This window comes from Taudactylus pleione, unplaced genomic scaffold (genome assembly GCF_031769625.1).
Source record: "Taudactylus pleione unplaced genomic scaffold, aTauple2 ptg000070l, whole genome shotgun sequence".
NCBI classification, from domain to species: domain Eukaryota; kingdom Metazoa; phylum Chordata; class Amphibia; order Anura; family Myobatrachidae; genus Taudactylus; species Taudactylus pleione.
Genome location: NW_028284472.1, coordinates 13,673,589 through 13,693,308, shown reverse-complemented (window position 1 = coordinate 13,693,308; position 19,720 = coordinate 13,673,589). Strand labels below are relative to the sequence as shown.

At 47.5% G+C, this 19,720-nt stretch overlaps 1 protein-coding gene across 2 annotated transcripts in view; it reads left to right on the top strand.

The window, feature by feature from the left end:
* Window positions 1-19,720, top strand: part of RCAN2 (regulator of calcineurin 2) — a 285,683-nt gene that overhangs the window by 95,411 nt on the left and 170,552 nt on the right. For both annotated transcript variants that reach the window (XM_088467262.1, XM_088467263.1), the window contains 2 exons: window positions 4,371-4,544; window positions 7,549-7,720. In XM_088467262.1, the coding sequence (XP_088323388.1) occupies window positions 4,371-4,544; window positions 7,549-7,720 (346 nt within the window). The remainder of the gene's footprint in view (window positions 1-4,370; window positions 4,545-7,548; window positions 7,721-19,720) is intronic.

Here is a 19,720-nt window from a genome sequence, read left to right as displayed (position 1 = left end):
GGTCGGTTTTTGCTACCACAATTTTGCGAGCAGTTCTGGCTATAAAATAACCCAGTGACGTGGTCAATGACGCTGCTGTTTTAATTATGCACACCCATAAAACGCCCGTTTTGACCTTTAAGCACGCCTGCGTTCTGATTTCCACTCCCCGTTTTCAAGCACCTTCCCCTGTTACCACCCACATACGCCTCATTCTGTCACTCAAATGGTCAGGCATTCGCTATTTTGCGAGCACATGAATTTCGACCGCACTGACTGGTTCGCGCATGCGTATAACGATCCGTACGCATGCGCAGTTGGCCAAACATCGATTGGAGCGAACGATCTGCCGCTTACGAGTGGCTCTGAATCAGGCCCTAAATACATTAATAACCATTTAATAACTATTTGAAGCTAATTCCATTAATCTCTTTAATTACCCACATACAAGGGCAGTTTCTAGTTTACCACCCCTGCGCTCTAAATGATCTCTGTGTTAGATGTGTGTATAATTATATTTATAGGGGTAGATGTATTATAGCGGCACTTAACGAACATCTCATCGGCCGGAGTCGGGGAGCGATAACTCCCCCCTCCGGCGCTCCCTGCTAGAGCCCACAGCGCATCAGCCTAGCGCTGATGCACTGTCTCAGTCCCGGCCGGCTCCACTGAACATGCGCGGAATCTCGCAAGTATCGCGAGATCCCCGCGTGCAGCCCTGGAGCCAGCCAGCCGCCGCAGCAGGGAGAGCGCTGTCCCTGCTGTGGGGATAGGTGATGGCCAGGCTGTCGATAGTGACAGCTACAGCGAGCGGAACGGTCAGGCGATCTGACCGTTCATACATGGTCCAGGCTCCCGATCATACATCGGGGAGAAGCGGTATCAGCGCACATAATGTGTACTGATACCGCTTCAGGGCTTCTTACATCTACCCCATAGTCTCATGCAGGGGCGTGGGTGGCAAAGTGGTTAGCAATACTGCCTAGTAAAATTCCCGTTCATGGTCTAACTGTGGAGTTTGTCTGTTTTCCCTGTGTTTTCGTGGTTTCCCCTGGGTACTCCGGTTGTCTCCAAAAATATACTAGTAGTAGCTACTAGTAGTAATAAATAAACACTACTATGTATGTGTTTGTGTTTGTATGCTTTTATGTTAGGGAATTTATACTGTACTCTCCAATGATGCAGAAACTCATATGAATTATATGTAAAGAGCCTGATTCGCATTCAATACATGTGAGTGTGTACGTGCAGTATACTGTATGTATCCCACTACAATTACCAGTACAAAGCCTGTACTCACTAACACGGGTCCCTTGGTCCAGGAGGGGCCACACCCTGCACCTATGTTCTTCAATATTTACCTCCCCAAAGTCCATTGACGGCAGCAGTAGTGCACAGATCACTGGGAAAATGGCGCTGTGGCAATTAGCAAATCCGCATTAGAAAAATCACTGGGAAAATGGCCACTGGGCGCAGGGCTGCCCATCGACCCGGTTGCGAGCACATCGGAGCTTGCGACCGGGTCTGAATGACTCCCAGAGACTGCACAGGTACGTCCCCTTTGCAGGACAATACATTTTTCACTTGTGCTGCAAACCTGCACTTGTCACACTTTTTTGTAACTTCCGCTGTCAGAATCTGCCAAGTCCAGCAGAAGCTAAAATGGAGAATTACTCTGATAAATCACACCTGAGTACACGTAACATAATCCACTGTGATAAAGTCAGTCACATACACCACACAAAGTACCGCAGAGTGATTTAGGGGAAAGGGTTAAGTTCCTGACTGTGCTTTGTCTTCTAGACAACAAGTTGGTAAAAATACCCTTTAGGGTAGAGGTAAGTCGTCACTGGGAATGAAAATGTGGGCATTGTGCTGTTGGCAGATGTCAGCTGAAATACCAAGTATCTCAGCGTCTGTGTATAATATTCCAACCTTATATTCCATTGTGCATCTAAATGACATGCTCTGGGTCGCCGAGCACAGGATTACACTACACACTTGGGGTGTTGGTGCTGCTGGGGGGGGTGTGATTGCCCAGTCATCTTCCTAAACCCTGCACAGTGCAGGTTAATGCGACAGACTAGCTTTAGCACTATAGGGCCTGATTCAGCAATGGACCTTATGCTGATGTTTGCGCAGTTGGACGATGTTTTTTTTTTTTTTTTTTACAGCGCATACGTCGCAATGGTTTACCGATGGTGGTCGTAGTGAGAATTTAGATGCAGAGTGATTGACACTCCAATCATATTCTACTTAACAATTAGCTCCTTCTAGAAGATAATAGCTAGAATCTGATTGGTTGCTATGGGTAACCTCTCCACTTCTAAAAACCCGCACTGGCCCCGGCGGCTTGGTTCCAGCGGACATTCTCAGCAGCCATAGGGTTGCTGAGACGTTTGATGATGCAACCTGTACGCTAGCTGCGGATCACAGACGCAGCCAGTGGGCGTCTCTATGCAAATTACAGCAGCTGAGGCATTAGCATAACTTCTCACCCCCGCTGCGTATGAAGGGCCATGATTCAGCGGTGGACGAAAGTGGTGCTGGTGCGGTGACTTTGGTAGCAGCAGACCTGAGAAGCTATGTTAATGCTGCAGGAGGTGTCATTTGTAAAGGGAGGCCCACTACAGGCCTCTCAGACCCGCTGCATGTGTCCGAGGATGCATCATCGGCAACATCGGACGGACCATCAGGCACCTGATTAACCCTAAGGCTGCGCAGAATGTCCGCCTCAACTAAGCTGCCGTGGCCAGCGTTTCTGTGCCCAAAGACGCAAGCCACCGGCCTCAGCAGGCCTCAAAAATGGCAATAGACTGACCGTAAATCGGCATTTTCTGGCGCATTGCGTCCAACCATGCAGGACCAGATTAGCACATGCGCCGTGCGTCTCCTGCACATAGTAGCATTGGTAAGTTGCGACCGAATCACCATAGCCTCCTGGCTGAATCAGGCCGAAAGTCGCAGCCTCGGCAGGATTAGCGTCCACCCATGAACCAGGCCCGTACTATCTATGGTGGTAGCTGGCATCCGTTCATACCCCATTCATATGTATAGTCATCATTTATTTCCTGGTGATACATTAAGGCCTATTAAATTGAGTGTCTTTTAAACATATGTGAAGTAACTATATATGCACCTGGTCATGTGACCAATTGTGTGACTGTCTGCACAAAACTGTCTGCACGCGTGACGTTACCTTATTTTATCGCTAGCTGGGATAGCCGGTGAAGACTGGACCCTGGAGTACACCAGCAGCCTTCATTTTTTACATTGTCCTCACCTATAACCTGGATAACTATGCACATTAGGAGAAAATGACAGTGCTGGCAGCATATTCTCATACCGTTTTGAATGGGGTATATCACGAGCAGACTGACTTACAGTACAGTATAGCTACCAAAATCACTTGAGTTTCAGAAATCACTGCAGAACAGAGGGGGTGCTAACATGGTAGCAGCTGTGATAGCTCTAATATGCGGTAGATCTGCCTACACTTCCGGGGGTGCGGGGGGCTACCCAAAAAATCTGGAGCCTCCCGCGACATCCGGGAGTGTAGGCAAGTATGCACTGCAGACCAACGTTGAAGACCATATCTAGCAGGGCTGCCATTGGGGTGAATGCCAGGACTGGAGTCCCGTTCCCAGACAAAATGGGCTGCTTGCAGTTGCACTGTGCGGCTGCGATCAATCTCCCTTGCTGTTTGTAATCTCTGTATGCTGAACTTTGCCAGATCAAAGATTGTGGGTTGATTATTCTGTCTGACACAGTCTGAATGTTTTGAGTGCTGAGCTGCTCATTTGCCTGCCAGAGTGTGACAGTTTGTGTACAGTATGAAGCCAGCCCCGGAACCTGTGTAATTTAAGAGTGTCCCGGTTTTATGGGATTGTGTGACAGTGTGTGGCCCTGACGAAGTTGAATCCTAGGCAAAAATCTAATCCTGGTCAAACTTGTGTCCATATTGTCCTATGACAATCCTGGAGTACACACAAGGCTAGGCCACGTCCTTATTGTGACATAAACAAGCCCAGGTGGGAGTGACCACACCCCCATTGTGCTGTGGACATGCCCCCTGATTCACAGACTGGATTTGCTGGGGCGTGTGGTCACTCCCACCTGGACAGTCACAGCTGCATTAGCCAGGCCCTCTGAGACAGGCCCATTATATCTACCCTGCTTGCAATGCAACACGGTGTGGCCTAGGTGCAAAGTTACTTGCTTTTTCTTGCTTTGCTCACAAATCATCCTCGTGTTGTGTAAAAGAAGTGGGAAGTTCCCATAGGGTACGTCCTGATAACTGTCCCTGCATTCATTTCTGCATTCTTTGCCCTGTGTATGTTCAGTCCTTAAGATGATTTTTCATAGATAAATGTCCTTTTTATCTCTTCCAGGAGAAATTTGAGGGCCTGTTCCGAGCGTACGATGACTGCGTCACATTACAGCTTTTCAAGAGCTTCCGAAGAGTACGGATCAACTTCAGCAACCCCAAGGCGGCGGCACGAGCAAGGATAGAGCTTCATGAGACGCAGTTCAGGGGGAAGAAGCTAAAGCTATACTTTGCACAGGTAAATACAGGAGAATTATGCAATGAAAGGAATTGTTGCTGGGTGGATAGCCATCGAGGGTATTAATGACAAGACCTCCATCTTATACGCTTAATAATTCTATAGCACAAATGGATCACGGAGCTTCAGTATGTCCCAAAGTTCTCTCCCTCAGCGTATAATTAACATTTTTAGATTTTTCTAGAGTTTCGCAGCTATTGCACCGATGTTGATACAACTGCTTAGCATCTGGATCCTGAGTAATACAGTCACCCGTGAGCCGTTTGGCTCTGCCGTAATTGTTGTGGCAGCTTTTGGTGGCCACGGGGGGATATCTTTCACACAAGAGTCAGTCACCTAGTTATTTCATAGACTCCTAGGGGTATATTTACTACGGTGCAGGGTGTTTAGAAGTGGAGATGTTGCCTATAGCAACCAATCAGATTCTTACTATTATCTTCTAGAAGGTGATATATAAACGGTAAGTAGAATCTGATTGGTTGCTATGGGCAACATCTCCACTTCTATAAACCTGCACTTTGCTTGTGTTGCATGCTAGAATCTGCATTTAAAATCACATCCCATCTTAGGGGTTATCCAAAATGTAGGCTAAACCCTATAAAAAGACTTTACCACTGTCCCTCATTAATCAAACAAGGAAGACGAGGACTTAGAGCAAGGGGTGAAATATAATGGTATAAGAGTTCAATACTGACTCTTATTGCGCCCCCGCTGGCTTGCTGTGCCCAAGGCAGAGGTCTGTTCTGCCTACCCCTTGGTCCGGCTCTATACATTGAATCTAAGGAAGGGTAGTAGCTCAGTGGATAAATGCACCAACTGATTGACAATAGTGAAAGACTTGCTGAGCACCCCACATGAATCCCAGCCTCCCCGCCATTTGTTGCGACCGATGGTGCATCTTAGTACGTGCCGCAACGCAGTAGCGACACAGCCAGTGGGCGTCTCAGCAGGTTGAGACTCTGTCGCAGCCTAGCACATAGAAGCAGGAGTTGATTGTGGAAATAGACGCAGTCGTGGTGACCTCAGCGTGCACCTCTCAATCAGGCGCTTATAGTATAAGCTTCATAGGGCAAAATGATGAAAACCTAAAAGAGTTTTATGCTCAGTACTCACTAGGGCACGGATCGCATTAGTTAGCTATACACACTTACCAATCGGCTGGTTAGCTATACACACTTACCAATCGGCTGGTTAGCTATATACACTTACCAATCGGCTGGTTAGCTATACACACTTACCAATCGGCTGGTTAGCTATACACACTTACCACTCGGCTGGTTAGCTATCCACACTTACCAATCGGCTGGTTAGCTATACATACTTACCACTCGGCTGGTTAGCTATACACACTTACCAATCAGCTGGTTAGCTATACACACTTACCACTCGGCTGGTTAGCAATACACACTTACCAATCGGCTGGTTAGCTATACACACTTACCACTCGGCTGGTTAGCTATACACACTTACCACTCGGCTGGTTAGCTATACACACTTACCACTCGGCTGGTTAGCTATACACACTTACCACTCGGCTGGTTAGCTATACACACTTACCACTCGGCTGGTTAGCTATACACACTTACCAATCGGCTGGTTAGCTATACACACTTACCAATCGGCTGGTTAGCTATCCACACTTACCAATCGGCTAGTTAGCTATACACACTTACCAATCGGCTGCTCTTTGTGTCTGGGCTGACATCACAGCTGAGCGGGCATTTAAATTTGCCCGCCCAGTTAAGATGTCCGTGTCACAGAGGTAAATATTACATCTTTGTAAGCAAATATAACATAGTCCCTGACTGGATGTATAAAAAACCTGCCCTGTTAGCAGTACTATGCTATATATCGGTTATAACGTGGTTTTGTACAGTAATATTATAATGCATTACTGTTTCTTAGGGGAAATGTATCAAACCTTAGAGAGAGACCAGGTATCAACCAATCGGCTTCTAACTACCATTTTTCAAACACAAATTTATCAAAGCTTGAAGAGAGGTCGAGGGGTCTGTTCATGTAGCAGTGAAAATGCCTTTATCACTGATAACAGGTCTTTTCACTGCTTCCTCCTATTCAATGAGGAATAGGTGGCCCAGATTAGTGTACATATCGCTTCCCCATGCACTAGTATGGGGGGAGTGATTCAGTACAGAAAACTCCGCTTTCCGTTTCATTTTGCTAAATCATTTCCGTCTCAGGATGGCGCAAAGAGCCTCCTCACTGAGGGAAATCAGCAAAGACAGCTGTCACCCTGCCCATTCTCTCTGCCCCCTTCACTGTCACCGGCCAATCACCTGACTCCACCAGGCGCTCTACCCCTTGTTCAGTCAGAGTGTCGTAATGCACTGAACGCTGCCGTTTAACAGAGGTCTGATAGATCTTTTAACCCATTGCTTTAACTCAGTAAGGGGTCTAGTTACTAAGCAGTGTTAGGAGACAGAGTGAAAAGTGATAAGAAAGTGATAAGGTGCCAGCCAATCAGCTCCCAACTGTCATTTTTCAAACACAGCCTGTGAGATGACAGTTGGGAGCTGATTGGCTGGCACCTTATCACTTTTCACTCTGTCTCCTAACACTGCTTAGTACATAGACCCCTCAGTCCCAACAGCCCCGGCCCCCATATTTGATTTCTGTCTCCCTCTTTTTTACTTGCCTGATTACATTGTGCACTGACAGTAACCGCAGGGGAGACTCCTCAGTGACTACTTCCTGATCACTGAGACACACATCCCCTGCCCCCCAACTCTGCTGCCTGCCTGCCTGCACCGGGGATACCATAACCTGCAGCCACAGTGGTGGCGATGAGGGAGACTCTGAGCTGCACCAGAGGGAGAGGCCGCTACTACAGCATGAATAGACCCCCGAAGGTTATAATATGTAATTGTGGAGCTGATTGGTTGGTACTTTTATCTCTCCACTTTATCTCTCTCCAAGGTTTGATACAACTCCCCCTTAGTTTGTGAATGTGAGTTTTCCTTAATTCCTGTATCTCCGCACACAGGTCCAGATGTCAGAGATTGACAGAGACAAACTCCACCTTGCACCCCCACAACCCGCTAAACAGTTCCTCATCTCACCTCCCGTGTCGCCCCCGGTTGGCTGGAAGCCGATGGATGACGCCACGCCAGTAATCAATTACGACCTCCTTTATGCTGTGGCGAAGCTTGGGCCAGGTAAGGACCGGTTACTCTAATGCCAACGACGGCATCGGTTTTACTGCATGTGGTTACGACGGACGATGACACCTGAGAAATGTGGCTTATTTCCTCCTGTTCTGATCACATTAGGGCCAGACAGCGGAACACCCTCTACTCAGCCTGTCTGGAATGGCTGCAATATAGACAAGGCCATTGTACACCCTCCAGGTCTTCTTTAGATAGATTGGGCCCCACCTGCTGAGATCTCTAATATTTTGCTAAATATAGGGGGAAAATAGTGTTATTAGGAATAGGCAAAATAATTTATGTTGTGTGATAGAAGCACTGGTAAAGTAGTCAGTGGCAGGTACATTTGCCCTGGGTTTTCGGCCTATATGTTCTAAAAAACCCCAGGAGAAGTCTGTTTTGTAAGCAGACCTGAGTATCGGCTTTTGGAAAAGCCGGTTTGTGTCCTGGGTTTTGGGCCATTCAGCCTGGTAGCAGGCTCATTAGGGCTTACAGCTGGAACTGGCTGATATAAACTTTGTTCAATTGTAGCTGAGTGTCTCACACCTGGGGAAGTAGGCATGCAGGCTAGCATGTCCAGAGACACTTATGACAACCCTGTAAGTTCTGTGCACGTGTTGTTGTTGACGGTGTGGGCAGTAGGCCCTACCATCCTGGTAGTGAGGGTACCTACTGTTTAGTTATTGCCCAGACGGGCTAGGATTTTGGTTTATGATTTGTTATATTCATTTGGCACAATAAACTGACTTGTGTCCTGTTTCTATGGCTGCTGGGTGTGTAAAGAGGGAGAACATCTAACCCAGGAGAGGGACCCCTATCCCGACTGTGTCACAGTTGGTATGTAGAGTAAAACCTCAAGTGGAACATGTCACCGGTGTCATGTCTCTCAGCGTTTAAGTAAATAACAAAAAAATAATAATTAGATTTAAAATGTTTTGGTCTTTCCTTTAGGCAAAACCTGTATAAATGATACTGAAAATGCAAAGCAAAGGTCCATACACAGGAAATAAATTCAGCATGCTGGTTACATTGTGACCATGGTCAAAATAACAACACTGGGCCTGTTTTAGCAGCCGACGCAAATTTAATCGCCTACAGATCGCAGTTGCTAAAATATGCTAATGCCTGCCAAACCCCAGCCGACATACAAACGCTCACTGCCGCCTTCTCATATCCGTCCAATGTCGCTCCTCTGCATAACCATCGATGCGCATCGGCCGGTCACACAGGATTTACAACACGCCTGACCAGCCGCAGACACGGCACCTCTCCTCGCACGCAGAGTGCTCTCATACTGTGTATGCAATCGCAGTGGCTAATTCATGCACGCCCATGATACGGCGTTCAAACGGACAGACAAGGCTGCGTTCTTCCGACCACCGTCCCGTCACCACCCCCCAAACGCCGACAGCCTGTCACTCACTTTGCGATGTGTCCGTAATCACGATGCAACCGCAGCGCAAGCGCAGTGTGGCTCCTACTCATGTGCGATGGTAAACAGTCGCTCGATCTGCGTCCGTAATCGCCATTACGTCCGCTGCTGAATCAGGCCCCCTGGGTGATGCCCTTTACATGCTCTTTATTGTATACAATAGCGGAAATTCTTGTGGTAATAGGTGAGACCAGAGCATTTTTTTGTATTAAAGAAAAGGTCCCGTCCTCACCTCAACTTACACAAAGATTAATAGAAGCTTCCATACACCGGACACCTCTCTGTTGTCATACGCAAACACTGCTACAGTACATCCTAATTCATTATGATATTAATGATCGCACACGGAGGAATTAGTCATCTTTTGCTGGCTGAGGTACAATAATTATCTGACAAATGCTCATACGAAATCCTGACAACAATGTTATGAGCTTGTGAAATTAAATGACTCGAGTGCTGCTGAGAGGACAAGGCAATGCGGCAGGTGCTATGTACAGTGATGTATAGGAGAATGCTGAGAGTACAAAGCCATGCGGCTGGTACTATGTACAGTGATCTATAGGAGAATGCTGAGAGCACAAAGCCATGCGGCAGGTACTATGTACAGAGATGTATAGGAGAATGCTGAGAGCACAAAGCCATGCGGAAGGTACTATGTACAGTGATCTATAGGAGAATGCTGAGAGTACAAAGCCATGCGGCTGGTACTATGTACAGTGATCTATAGGAGAATGCAGAGAGCACAAAGCCATGCGGCAGATACTATGTACAGTGATGTATAGGAGCCATGCGTCAGGTACTATGTACAGTGATCTATAGGAGAATGCTGAGAGCACAAAGCCATGCGGCAGGTGCTATGTACAGTGATCTATAGGAGAATGCCGAGAGCACAAAGCCATGCGGCAGGTACTATGTACAGTGAACTATAGGAGAATGCCGAGAGCACAAAGCCATGCGGCAGGTACTATGTACAGTGATCTATAGGAGAATGCAGAGAGCACAAAGCCATGCGGAAGGTACTATGTACAGTGATGTATAGGAGAATGCTCAGAGCACAAAGCCATGCCGCAGGTGCTATATACAGTGATCTATAGGAGAATGCAGAGAGCACAAAGCCATGCGGCAGGTACTATGTACAGTGATGTATAGGAGAATGCTGAGAGCACAAAGCCATGCGGCAGGTGCTATGTACAGTGATCTATAGGAGAATGCTGAGAGCACAACGCCATGCGGCAGGTGCTATGTACAGTGATCTATAGGAGAATGCTGAGAGCACAAAGCCATGCGGCAGGTGCTATGTACAGTGATCTATAGGAGAATGCAGAGAGCACAAAGCCATGCGGCAGGTACTATGTACAGTGATATATAGGAGAATGCTGAGAGCACAAAGCCATGCGGCAGGTACTATGTACAGAGATGTCTAGGAGAATGCTGAGAGCACAAAGCCATGCGGCAGATACTATGTACAGTGATCTATAGGAGAATGCAGAGAGCACAAAGCCATGCGTCAGGTACTATGTACTGTGATCTATAGGAGAATGCAGAGAGCACAAAGCCATGCGGCAGGTACTATGTACAGTGATCTATAGGAGAATGCAGAGAGCACAAAGCCATGCGGCAGGTACTATGTACAGTGATCTATAGGAGAATGCTGAGAGCACAAAGCCATGCGGCAGGTACTATGTACAGTGATCTATAGGAGAATGCAGAGAGCACAAAGCCATGCGGCAGGTGCTATGCACAGTGATCTATAGGAGAATGCTGAGAGCACAAAGCCATGCGGCTGGTACTATGTACAGTGATATATAGGAGAATGCTGAGAGCACAAAGCCATGCGGCTGGTACTATGTACAGTGATCTATAGGAGAATGCTGAGAGCACAAAGCCATGCGGCTGGTACTATGTACAGTGATCTATAGGAGAATGCTGAGAGCACAAAGCCATGCGGCAGGTACTATGTACAGAGATGTATAGGAGAATGCAGAGAGCACAAAGCCTTGCGGCAGGTACTATGTACAGTGATCTATAGGAGAATGCTGAGAGCACAAAGCCATGCGGCAGGTACTATGTACAGTGATCTATAGGAGAATGCTGAGAGCACAAAGCCAGGCGGCAGGTACTATGTACAGTGATCTATAGGAGAATGCTGGGAGCACAAAGCCATGCGGCAGGTACTATGTACAGTAATCTATAGGAGAATGCCGAGAGCACAAAGCCATGCGGCAGGTGCTAGCTATGTACAGTAATCTATAGGAGAATGCTGAGAGCACAAAGCCATGCGGCAGGTACTATGTACAGAGATGTGTAGGAGAATGCAGAGAGCACAAAGCCATGCGGAAGGTACTATGTACAGTGATCTATAGGAGAATGCTGAGAGCACAAAGCCAGGCGGCAGGTACTATGTACAGTGATCTATAGGAGAATGCTGGGAGCACAAAGCCATGCGGCAGGTACTATGTACAGTGATCTATAGGAGAATGCCGAGAGCACAAAGCCATGCGGCAGGTGCTAGCTATGTACAGTAATCTATAGGAGAATGCTGAGAGCACAAAGCCATGCGGTAGATACTATGTACAGTGACCTATAGGAGAATGCTGAGAGCACAAAGCCATGCGGCAGGTGCTATGTACAGTGATGTATAGGAGAATGCTGAGAGCACAAAGCCATGCGGCAGGTGCTATGTACAGTGATCTATAGGAGAATGCTGAGAGCACAAAGCCATGCGGCAGGTGCTATGTACAGTGATCTATAGGAGAATGCTGAGAGCACAAAGCAATGCGTCAGGTACTATGTACAGTGATCTATAGGAGAATGCTGAGAGCACAAAGCCATGCGGCAGGTACTATGTACAGTGATCTATAGGAGAATGCTGAGAGCACAAAGCCATGCGGCAGGTACTATGTACAGTGATATGTAGGAGAATGCTGGGAGCACAAGGCCATGCGGCAGGTGCTATGTACAGTGATCTATAGGAGAATGCTGAGAGCACAAAGCCATGTAGCAGGTGCTATGTACAGTAATCTATAGGAGAATGCAGAGAGCACAACGCCATGCGGCAGGTACTATGTACAGTGATCTATAGGAGAATGCTGAGAGCACAAAGCCATGCGGCAGGTACTATGTACAGTGATCTATAGGAGAATGCTGGGAGCACAAAGCCATGCGGCAGGTACTATGTACAGTGATCTATAGGAGAATGCTGAGAGCACAAAGCCATGCGGCAGGTGCTATGTACAGTGATCTATAGGAGAATGCTGAGAGCACAAAGCCATGCGGCAGGTACTATGTACAGTGATCTATAGGAGAATGCTGGGAGCACAAAGCCATGCGGCAGGTACTATGTACAGAGATGTATAGGAGAATGCAGAGAGCACAAAGCCTTGCGGCAGGTACTATGTACAGTGATCTATAGGAGAATGCTGAGAGCACAAAGCCATGCGGCAGGTACTATGTACAGTGATCTATAGGAGAATGCTGAGAGCACAAAGCCATGCGGCAGGTACTATGTACAGTGATCTATAGGAGAATGCTGAGAGCACAAAGCCATGCGGCAGGTACTATGTACATTGATCTATAGGAGAATGCTGAGAGCACAAACCATGCGGCAGGTGCTATGTACAGTGATGTATAGGAGAATGCTGAGAGCACAAAGCCATGCGGAAGATACTATGTACAGTGATGTATAGGAGCCATGCGTCAGGTACTATGTACAGTCATCTATAGGAGAATGCAGAGAGCACAAAGCCATGCGGCAGGTACTGTGTACAGAGATGTCTAGGAGAATGCAGAGAGCACAAAGCCATGCGGCAGGTACTATGTACAGAGATGTCTAGGAGAATGCAGAGAGCACAAAGCCATGCGGCAGATACTATGTACAGTGATCTATAGGAGAATGCTGAGCACAAAGCCATGCGGCAGGTACTATGTACAGTGATATATAGGAGAATGCTGAGAGCACAAAGCCCTGCGGCAGATGCTATGTACAGTGATCTATAGGAGAATGCTGAGAGCACAAAGCCATGCGGCAGGTGCTATGTACAGTGATCTATAGGAGAATGCAGAGAGCACAAAGCCATGCGGCATGTACTATGTACAGTGATATATTGGAGAATGCTGAGAGCACAAAGCCATGCGGCAGGTGCTATGTACAGTGATCTATAGGAGAATGCTGAGAGCACAAAGCCATGCGGCAGGTGCTATGTACAGTGATCTATAGGAGAATGCTAAGAGCACAAAGCCATGCGGCAGGTGCTTTGTACAGTAATCTATAGGAGAATGCAGAGAGCACAACGCCATGCGGCAGGTGCTATGTACAGTGATCTATAGGAGAATGCTGAGAGCACAAAGCCATGCGGCAGGTGCTATGTACAGTGATCTATAGGAGAAGGCTGAGAGCACAAAGCCTTGCGGCAGGTGCTTTGTACAGTAATCTATAGGAGAATGCTGAGAGCACAAAGCCATGCGTCAGGTACTATGTACAGTGATCTATAGGAGAATGCTGAGAGCACAAAGCCATGCGTCAGGTGCTATGTACAGTGATCTATAGGAGAATGCTGAGAGCACAAAGCCATGCGTCAGGTGCTATGTACAGTGATGTATAGGAGAATGCTGAGAGCACAAAGCCATGCGGCAGGTACTATGTACACTGATGTATAGGAGAATGCTGAGAGCACAAAGCCATGCGGCAGGTACTATATACAATGATCTATAGGAGAATGCTGAGAGCACAAAGCCATGCGTCAGGTACTATGTACAGTGATCTATAGGAGAATGCCGAGAGCACAAAGTCATGCTACAGGTACTATGTACAGTGATCTATAGGAGAATGCTGAGAGCACAGAGCCATGCGGCAGGTGCTATGTACAGTGATCTATAGGAGAATGCTGAGAGCACAAAGCCATGCGGAAGGTACTATGTACAGTGATGTATAGGAGCCATGCGTCAGGTGCTATGTACAGTGTTCTATAGGAGAATGCTGGGAGCACAAAGCCATGCGGCAGGTGCTATGTACAGTGATCTATAGGAGAATGCAGAGAGCACAAAGCCATGCGGCAGGTACTATGTAAAGTGATCTATAGGAGAATGCTGAGAGCACAAAGCCATGCGGCAGGTACTATGTACAGTGATATACAGGAGAATGCTGGGAGCACAAAGCCATGCGGCAGGTGCTATGTACAGTGAGGTATAGGAGAATGCTGAGAGCACAGAGCCATGCGGCAGGTACTATGTACAGTGATCTATAGGAGAATGCTGAGAGCACAAAGCCATGTAGCAGGTGCTATGTACAGTAATCTATAGGAGAATGCAGAGAGCACAACGCCATGCGGCAGGTACTATGTACAGTGATCTATAGGAGAATGCTGAGAGCACAAAGCCATGCGGCAGGTACTATGTACAGGGATCTATAGGAGAATGCTGGGAGCACAAAGCCTTGCGGCAGGTACTATGTACAGTGATCTATAGGAGAATGCTGAGAGCACAAAGCCATGCGGCAGGTGCTATGTACAGTGATCTATAGGAGAATGCTGAGAGCACAAAGCCATGCGGCAGGTACTATGTACAGTGATCTATAGGAGAATGCTGGGTGCACAAAGCCATGCGGCAGGTACTATGTACAGAGATGTATAGGAGAATGCAGAGAGCACAAAGCCTTGCGGCAGGTACTATGTACAGTGATCTATAGGAGAATGCTGAGAGCACAAAGCCATGTAGCAGGTGCTATGTACAGTAATCTATAGAAGAATGCAGAGAGCACAACGCCATGCGGCAGGTACTATGTACAGTGATCTATAGGAGAATGCTGAGAGCACAAAGCCATGCGGCAGGTACTATGTACAGTGATCTATAGGAGAATGCTGGGAGCACAAAGCCATGCGGCAGGTACTATGTACAGTGATCTATAGGAGAATGCTGAGAGCACAAAGCCATGCGGCAGGTGCTATGTACAGTGATCTATAGGAGAATGCTGAGAGCACAAAGCCATGCGGCAGGTACTATGTACAGTGATCTATAGGAGAATGCTGGGAGCACAAAGCCATGCGGCAGGTACTATGTACAGAGATGTATAGGAGAATGCAGAGAGCACAAAGCCTTGCGGCAGGTACTATGTACAGTGATCTATAGGAGAATGCTGAGAGCACAAAGCCATGCGGCAGGTGCTATGTACAGTGATGTATAGGAGAATGCTGAGCGCACAGCCATGCGGCAGGTACTATGTACAGTGATCTATAGGAGAATGCTGAGTGCACAAAGCCATGCGGCAGGTACTATGTACAGTGATCTATAGGAGAATGCTGAGAGCACAAAGCCATGCGGCAGGTGCTATGTACAGTGATCTATAGGAGAATGCTGAGAGCACAAAGCAATGCGGCAGATTCTATGTACAGTGATCTATAGGAGAATGCTGAGAGCACAAAGCCATGCGTCAGGTGCTATGTACAGTGATCTATAGGAGAATGCTGAGAGCACAAAGCCATGCGGCAGGTACTATGTACAGTGATCTATAGGAGAATGCTGAGAGCACAAAGCCATGCGGCAGGTACTATGTACAGAGATGTGTAGGAGAATGCAGAGAGCACAAAGCCATGCGGCAGGTACTATGTACAGTGATCTATAGGAGAATGCTGGGAGCACAAAGCCATGCGGCAGGTACTATGTACAGTGATCTATAGGAGAATGCTGAGAGCACAAAGCCATGCGGCAGGTGCTAGCTATGTACAGTAATCTATAGGAGAATGCTGAGAGCACAAAGCCATGCGGTAGATACTATGTACAGTGATCTATAGGAGAATGCTGAGAGCACAAAGCAATGCGTCAGGTACTATGTACAGTGATCTATAGGAGAATGCTGAGAGCACAAAGCCATGCGGCAGGTACTATGTACAGTGATCTATAGGAGAATGCTGAGAGCACAAAGCCATGCGGCAGGTACTATGTACAGTGATATATAGGAGAATGCTGGGAGCACAAGGCCATGCGGCAGGTGCTATGTACAGTGATCTATAGGAGAATGCTGAGAGCACAAAGCCATGTAGCAGGTGCTATGTACAGTAATCTATAGGAGAATGCAGAGAGCACAACGCCATGCGGCAGGTACTATGTACAGTGATCTATAGGAGAATGCTGAGAGCACAAAGCCATGCGGCAGGTACTATGTACAGTGATCTATAGGAGAATGCTGGGAGCACAAAGCCATGCGGCAGGTACTATGTACAGTGATCTATAGGAGAATGCTGAGAGCACAAAGCCATGCGGCAGGTGCTATGTACAGTGATCTATAGGAGAATGCTGAGAGCACAAAGCCATGCGGCAGGTACTATGTACAGTGATCTATAGGAGAATGCTGGGAGCACAAAGCCATGCGGCAGGTACTATGTACAGAGATGTATAGGAGAATGCAGAGAGCACAAAGCCTTGCGGCAGGTACTATGTACAGTGATCTATAGGAGAATGCTGAGAGCACAAAGCCATGCGGCAGGTACTATGTACAGTGATCTATAGGAGAATGCTGAGAGCACAAAGCCATGCGGCAGGTACTATGTACAGTGATCTATAGGAGAATGCTGAGAGCACAAAGCCATGCGGCAGGTACTATGTACATTGATCTATAGGAGAATGCTGAGAGCACAAACCATGCGGCAGGTGCTATGTACAGTGATGTATAGGAGAATGCTGAGAGCACAAAGCCATGCGGAAGATACTATGTACAGTGATGTATAGGAGCCATGCGTCAGGTACTATGTACAGTCATCTATAGGAGAATGCAGAGAGCACAAAGCCATGCGGCAGGTACTGTGTACAGAGATGTCTAGGAGAATGCAGAGAGCACAAAGCCATGCGGCAGGTACTATGTACAGAGATGTCTAGGAGAATGCAGAGAGCACAAAGCCATGCGGCAGATACTATGTACAGTGATCTATAGGAGAATGCTGAGCACAAAGCCATGCGGCAGGTACTATGTACAGTGATATATAGGAGAATGCTGAGAGCACAAAGCCCTGCGGCAGATGCTATGTACAGTGATCTATAGGAGAATGCTGAGAGCACAAAGCCATGCGGCAGGTGCTATGTACAGTGATCTATAGGAGAATGCAGAGAGCACAAAGCCATGCGGCATGTACTATGTACAGTGATATATTGGAGAATGCTGAGAGCACAAAGCCATGCGGCAGGTGCTATGTACAGTGATCTATAGGAGAATGCTGAGAGCACAAAGCCATGCGGCAGGTGCTATGTACAGTGATCTATAGGAGAATGCTAAGAGCACAAAGCCATGCGGCAGGTGCTTTGTACAGTAATCTATAGGAGAATGCAGAGAGCACAACGCCATGCGGCAGGTGCTATGTACAGTGATCTATAGGAGAATGCTGAGAGCACAAAGCCATGCGGCAGGTGCTATGTACAGTGATCTATAGGAGAAGGCTGAGAGCACAAAGCCTTGCGGCAGGTGCTTTGTACAGTAATCTATAGGAGAATGCTGAGAGCACAAAGCCATGCGTCAGGTACTATGTACAGTGATCTATAGGAGAATGCTGAGAGCACAAAGCCATGCGTCAGGTGCTATGTACAGTGATCTATAGGAGAATGCAGAGAGCACAAAGCCATGCGTCAGGTGCTATGTACAGTGATGTATAGGAGAATGCTGAGAGCACAAAGCCATGCGGCAGGTACTATGTACACTGATGTATAGGAGAATGCTGAGAGCACAAAGCCATGCGGCAGGTACTATATACAATGATCTATAGGAGAATGCTGAGAGCACAAAGCCATGCGTCAGGTACTATGTACAGTGATCTATAGGAGAATGCCGAGAGCACAAAGTCATGCTACAGGTACTATGTACAGTGATCTATAGGAGAATGCTGAGAGCACAGAGCCATGCGGCAGGTGCTATGTACAGTGATCTATAGGAGAATGCTGAGAGCACAAAGCCATGCGGAAGGTACTATGTACAGTGATGTATAGGAGCCATGCGTCAGGTGCTATGTACAGTGTTCTATAGGAGAATGCTGGGAGCACAAAGCCATGCGGCAGGTGCTATGTACAGTGATCTATAGGAGAATGCAGAGAGCACAAAGCCATGCGGCAGGTACTATGTAAAGTGATCTATAGGAGAATGCTGAGAGCACAAAGCCATGCGGCAGGTACTATGTACAGTGATATACAGGAGAATGCTGGGAGCACAAAGCCATGCGGCAGGTGCTATGTACAGTGAGGTATAGGAGAATGCTGAGAGCACAGAGCCATGCGGCAGGTACTATGTACAGTGATCTATAGGAGAATGCTGAGAGCACAAAGCCATGTAGCAGGTGCTATGTACAGTAATCTATAGGAGAATGCAGAGAGCACAACGCCATGCGGCAGGTACTATGTACAGTGATCTATAGGAGAATGCTGAGAGCACAAAGCCATGCGGCAGGTACTATGTACAGGGATCTATAGGAGAATGCTGGGAGCACAAAGCCTTGCGGCAGGTACTATGTACAGTGATCTATAGGAGAATGCTGAGAGCACAAAGCCATGCGGCAGGTGCTATGTACAGTGATCTATAGGAGAATGCTGAGAGCACAAAGCCATGCGGCAGGTACTATGTACAGTGATCTATAGGAGAATGCTGGGTGCACAAAGCCATGCGGCAGGTACTATGTACAGAGATGTATAGGAGAATGCAGAGAGCACAAAGCCTTGCGGCAGGTACTATGTACAGTGATCTATAGGAGAATGCTGAGAGCACAAAGCCATGTAGCAGGTGCTATGTACAGTAATCTATAGAAGAATGCAGAGAGCACAACGCCATGCGGCAGGTACTATGTACAGTGATCTATAGGAGAATGCTGAGAGCACAAAGCCATGCGGCAGGTACTATGTACAGTGATCTATAGGAGAATGCTGGGAGCACAAAGCCATGCGGCAGGTACTATGTACAGTGATCTATAGGAGAATGCTGAGAGCACAAAGCCATGCGGCAGGTGCTATGTACAGTGATCTATAGGAGAATGCTGAGAGCACAAAGCCATGCGGCAGGTACTATGTACAGTGATCTATAGGAGAATGCTGGGAGCACAAAGCCATGCGGCAGGTACTATGTACAGAGATGTATAGGAGAATGCAGAGAGCACAAAGCCTTGCGGCAGGTACTATGTACAGTGATCTATAGGAGAATGCTGAGAGCACAAAGCCATGCGGCAGGTGCTATGTACAGTGATGTATAGGAGAATGCTGAGCGCACAGCCATGCGGCAGGTACTATGTACAGTGATCTATAGGAGAATGCTGAGTGCACAAAGCCATGCGGCAGGTACTATGTACAGTGATCTATAGGAGAATGCTGAGAGCACAAAGCCATGCGGCAGGTGCTATGTACAGTGATCTATAGGAGAATGCTGAGAGCACAAAGCAATGCGGCAGATTCTATGTACAGTGATCTATAGGAGAATGCTGAGAGCACAAAGCCATGCGTCAGGTGCTATGTACAGTGATCTATAGGAGAATGCTGAGAGCACAAAGCCATGCGGCAGGTACTATGTACAGTGATCTATAGGAGAATGCTGAGAGCACAAAGCCATGCGGCAGGTACTA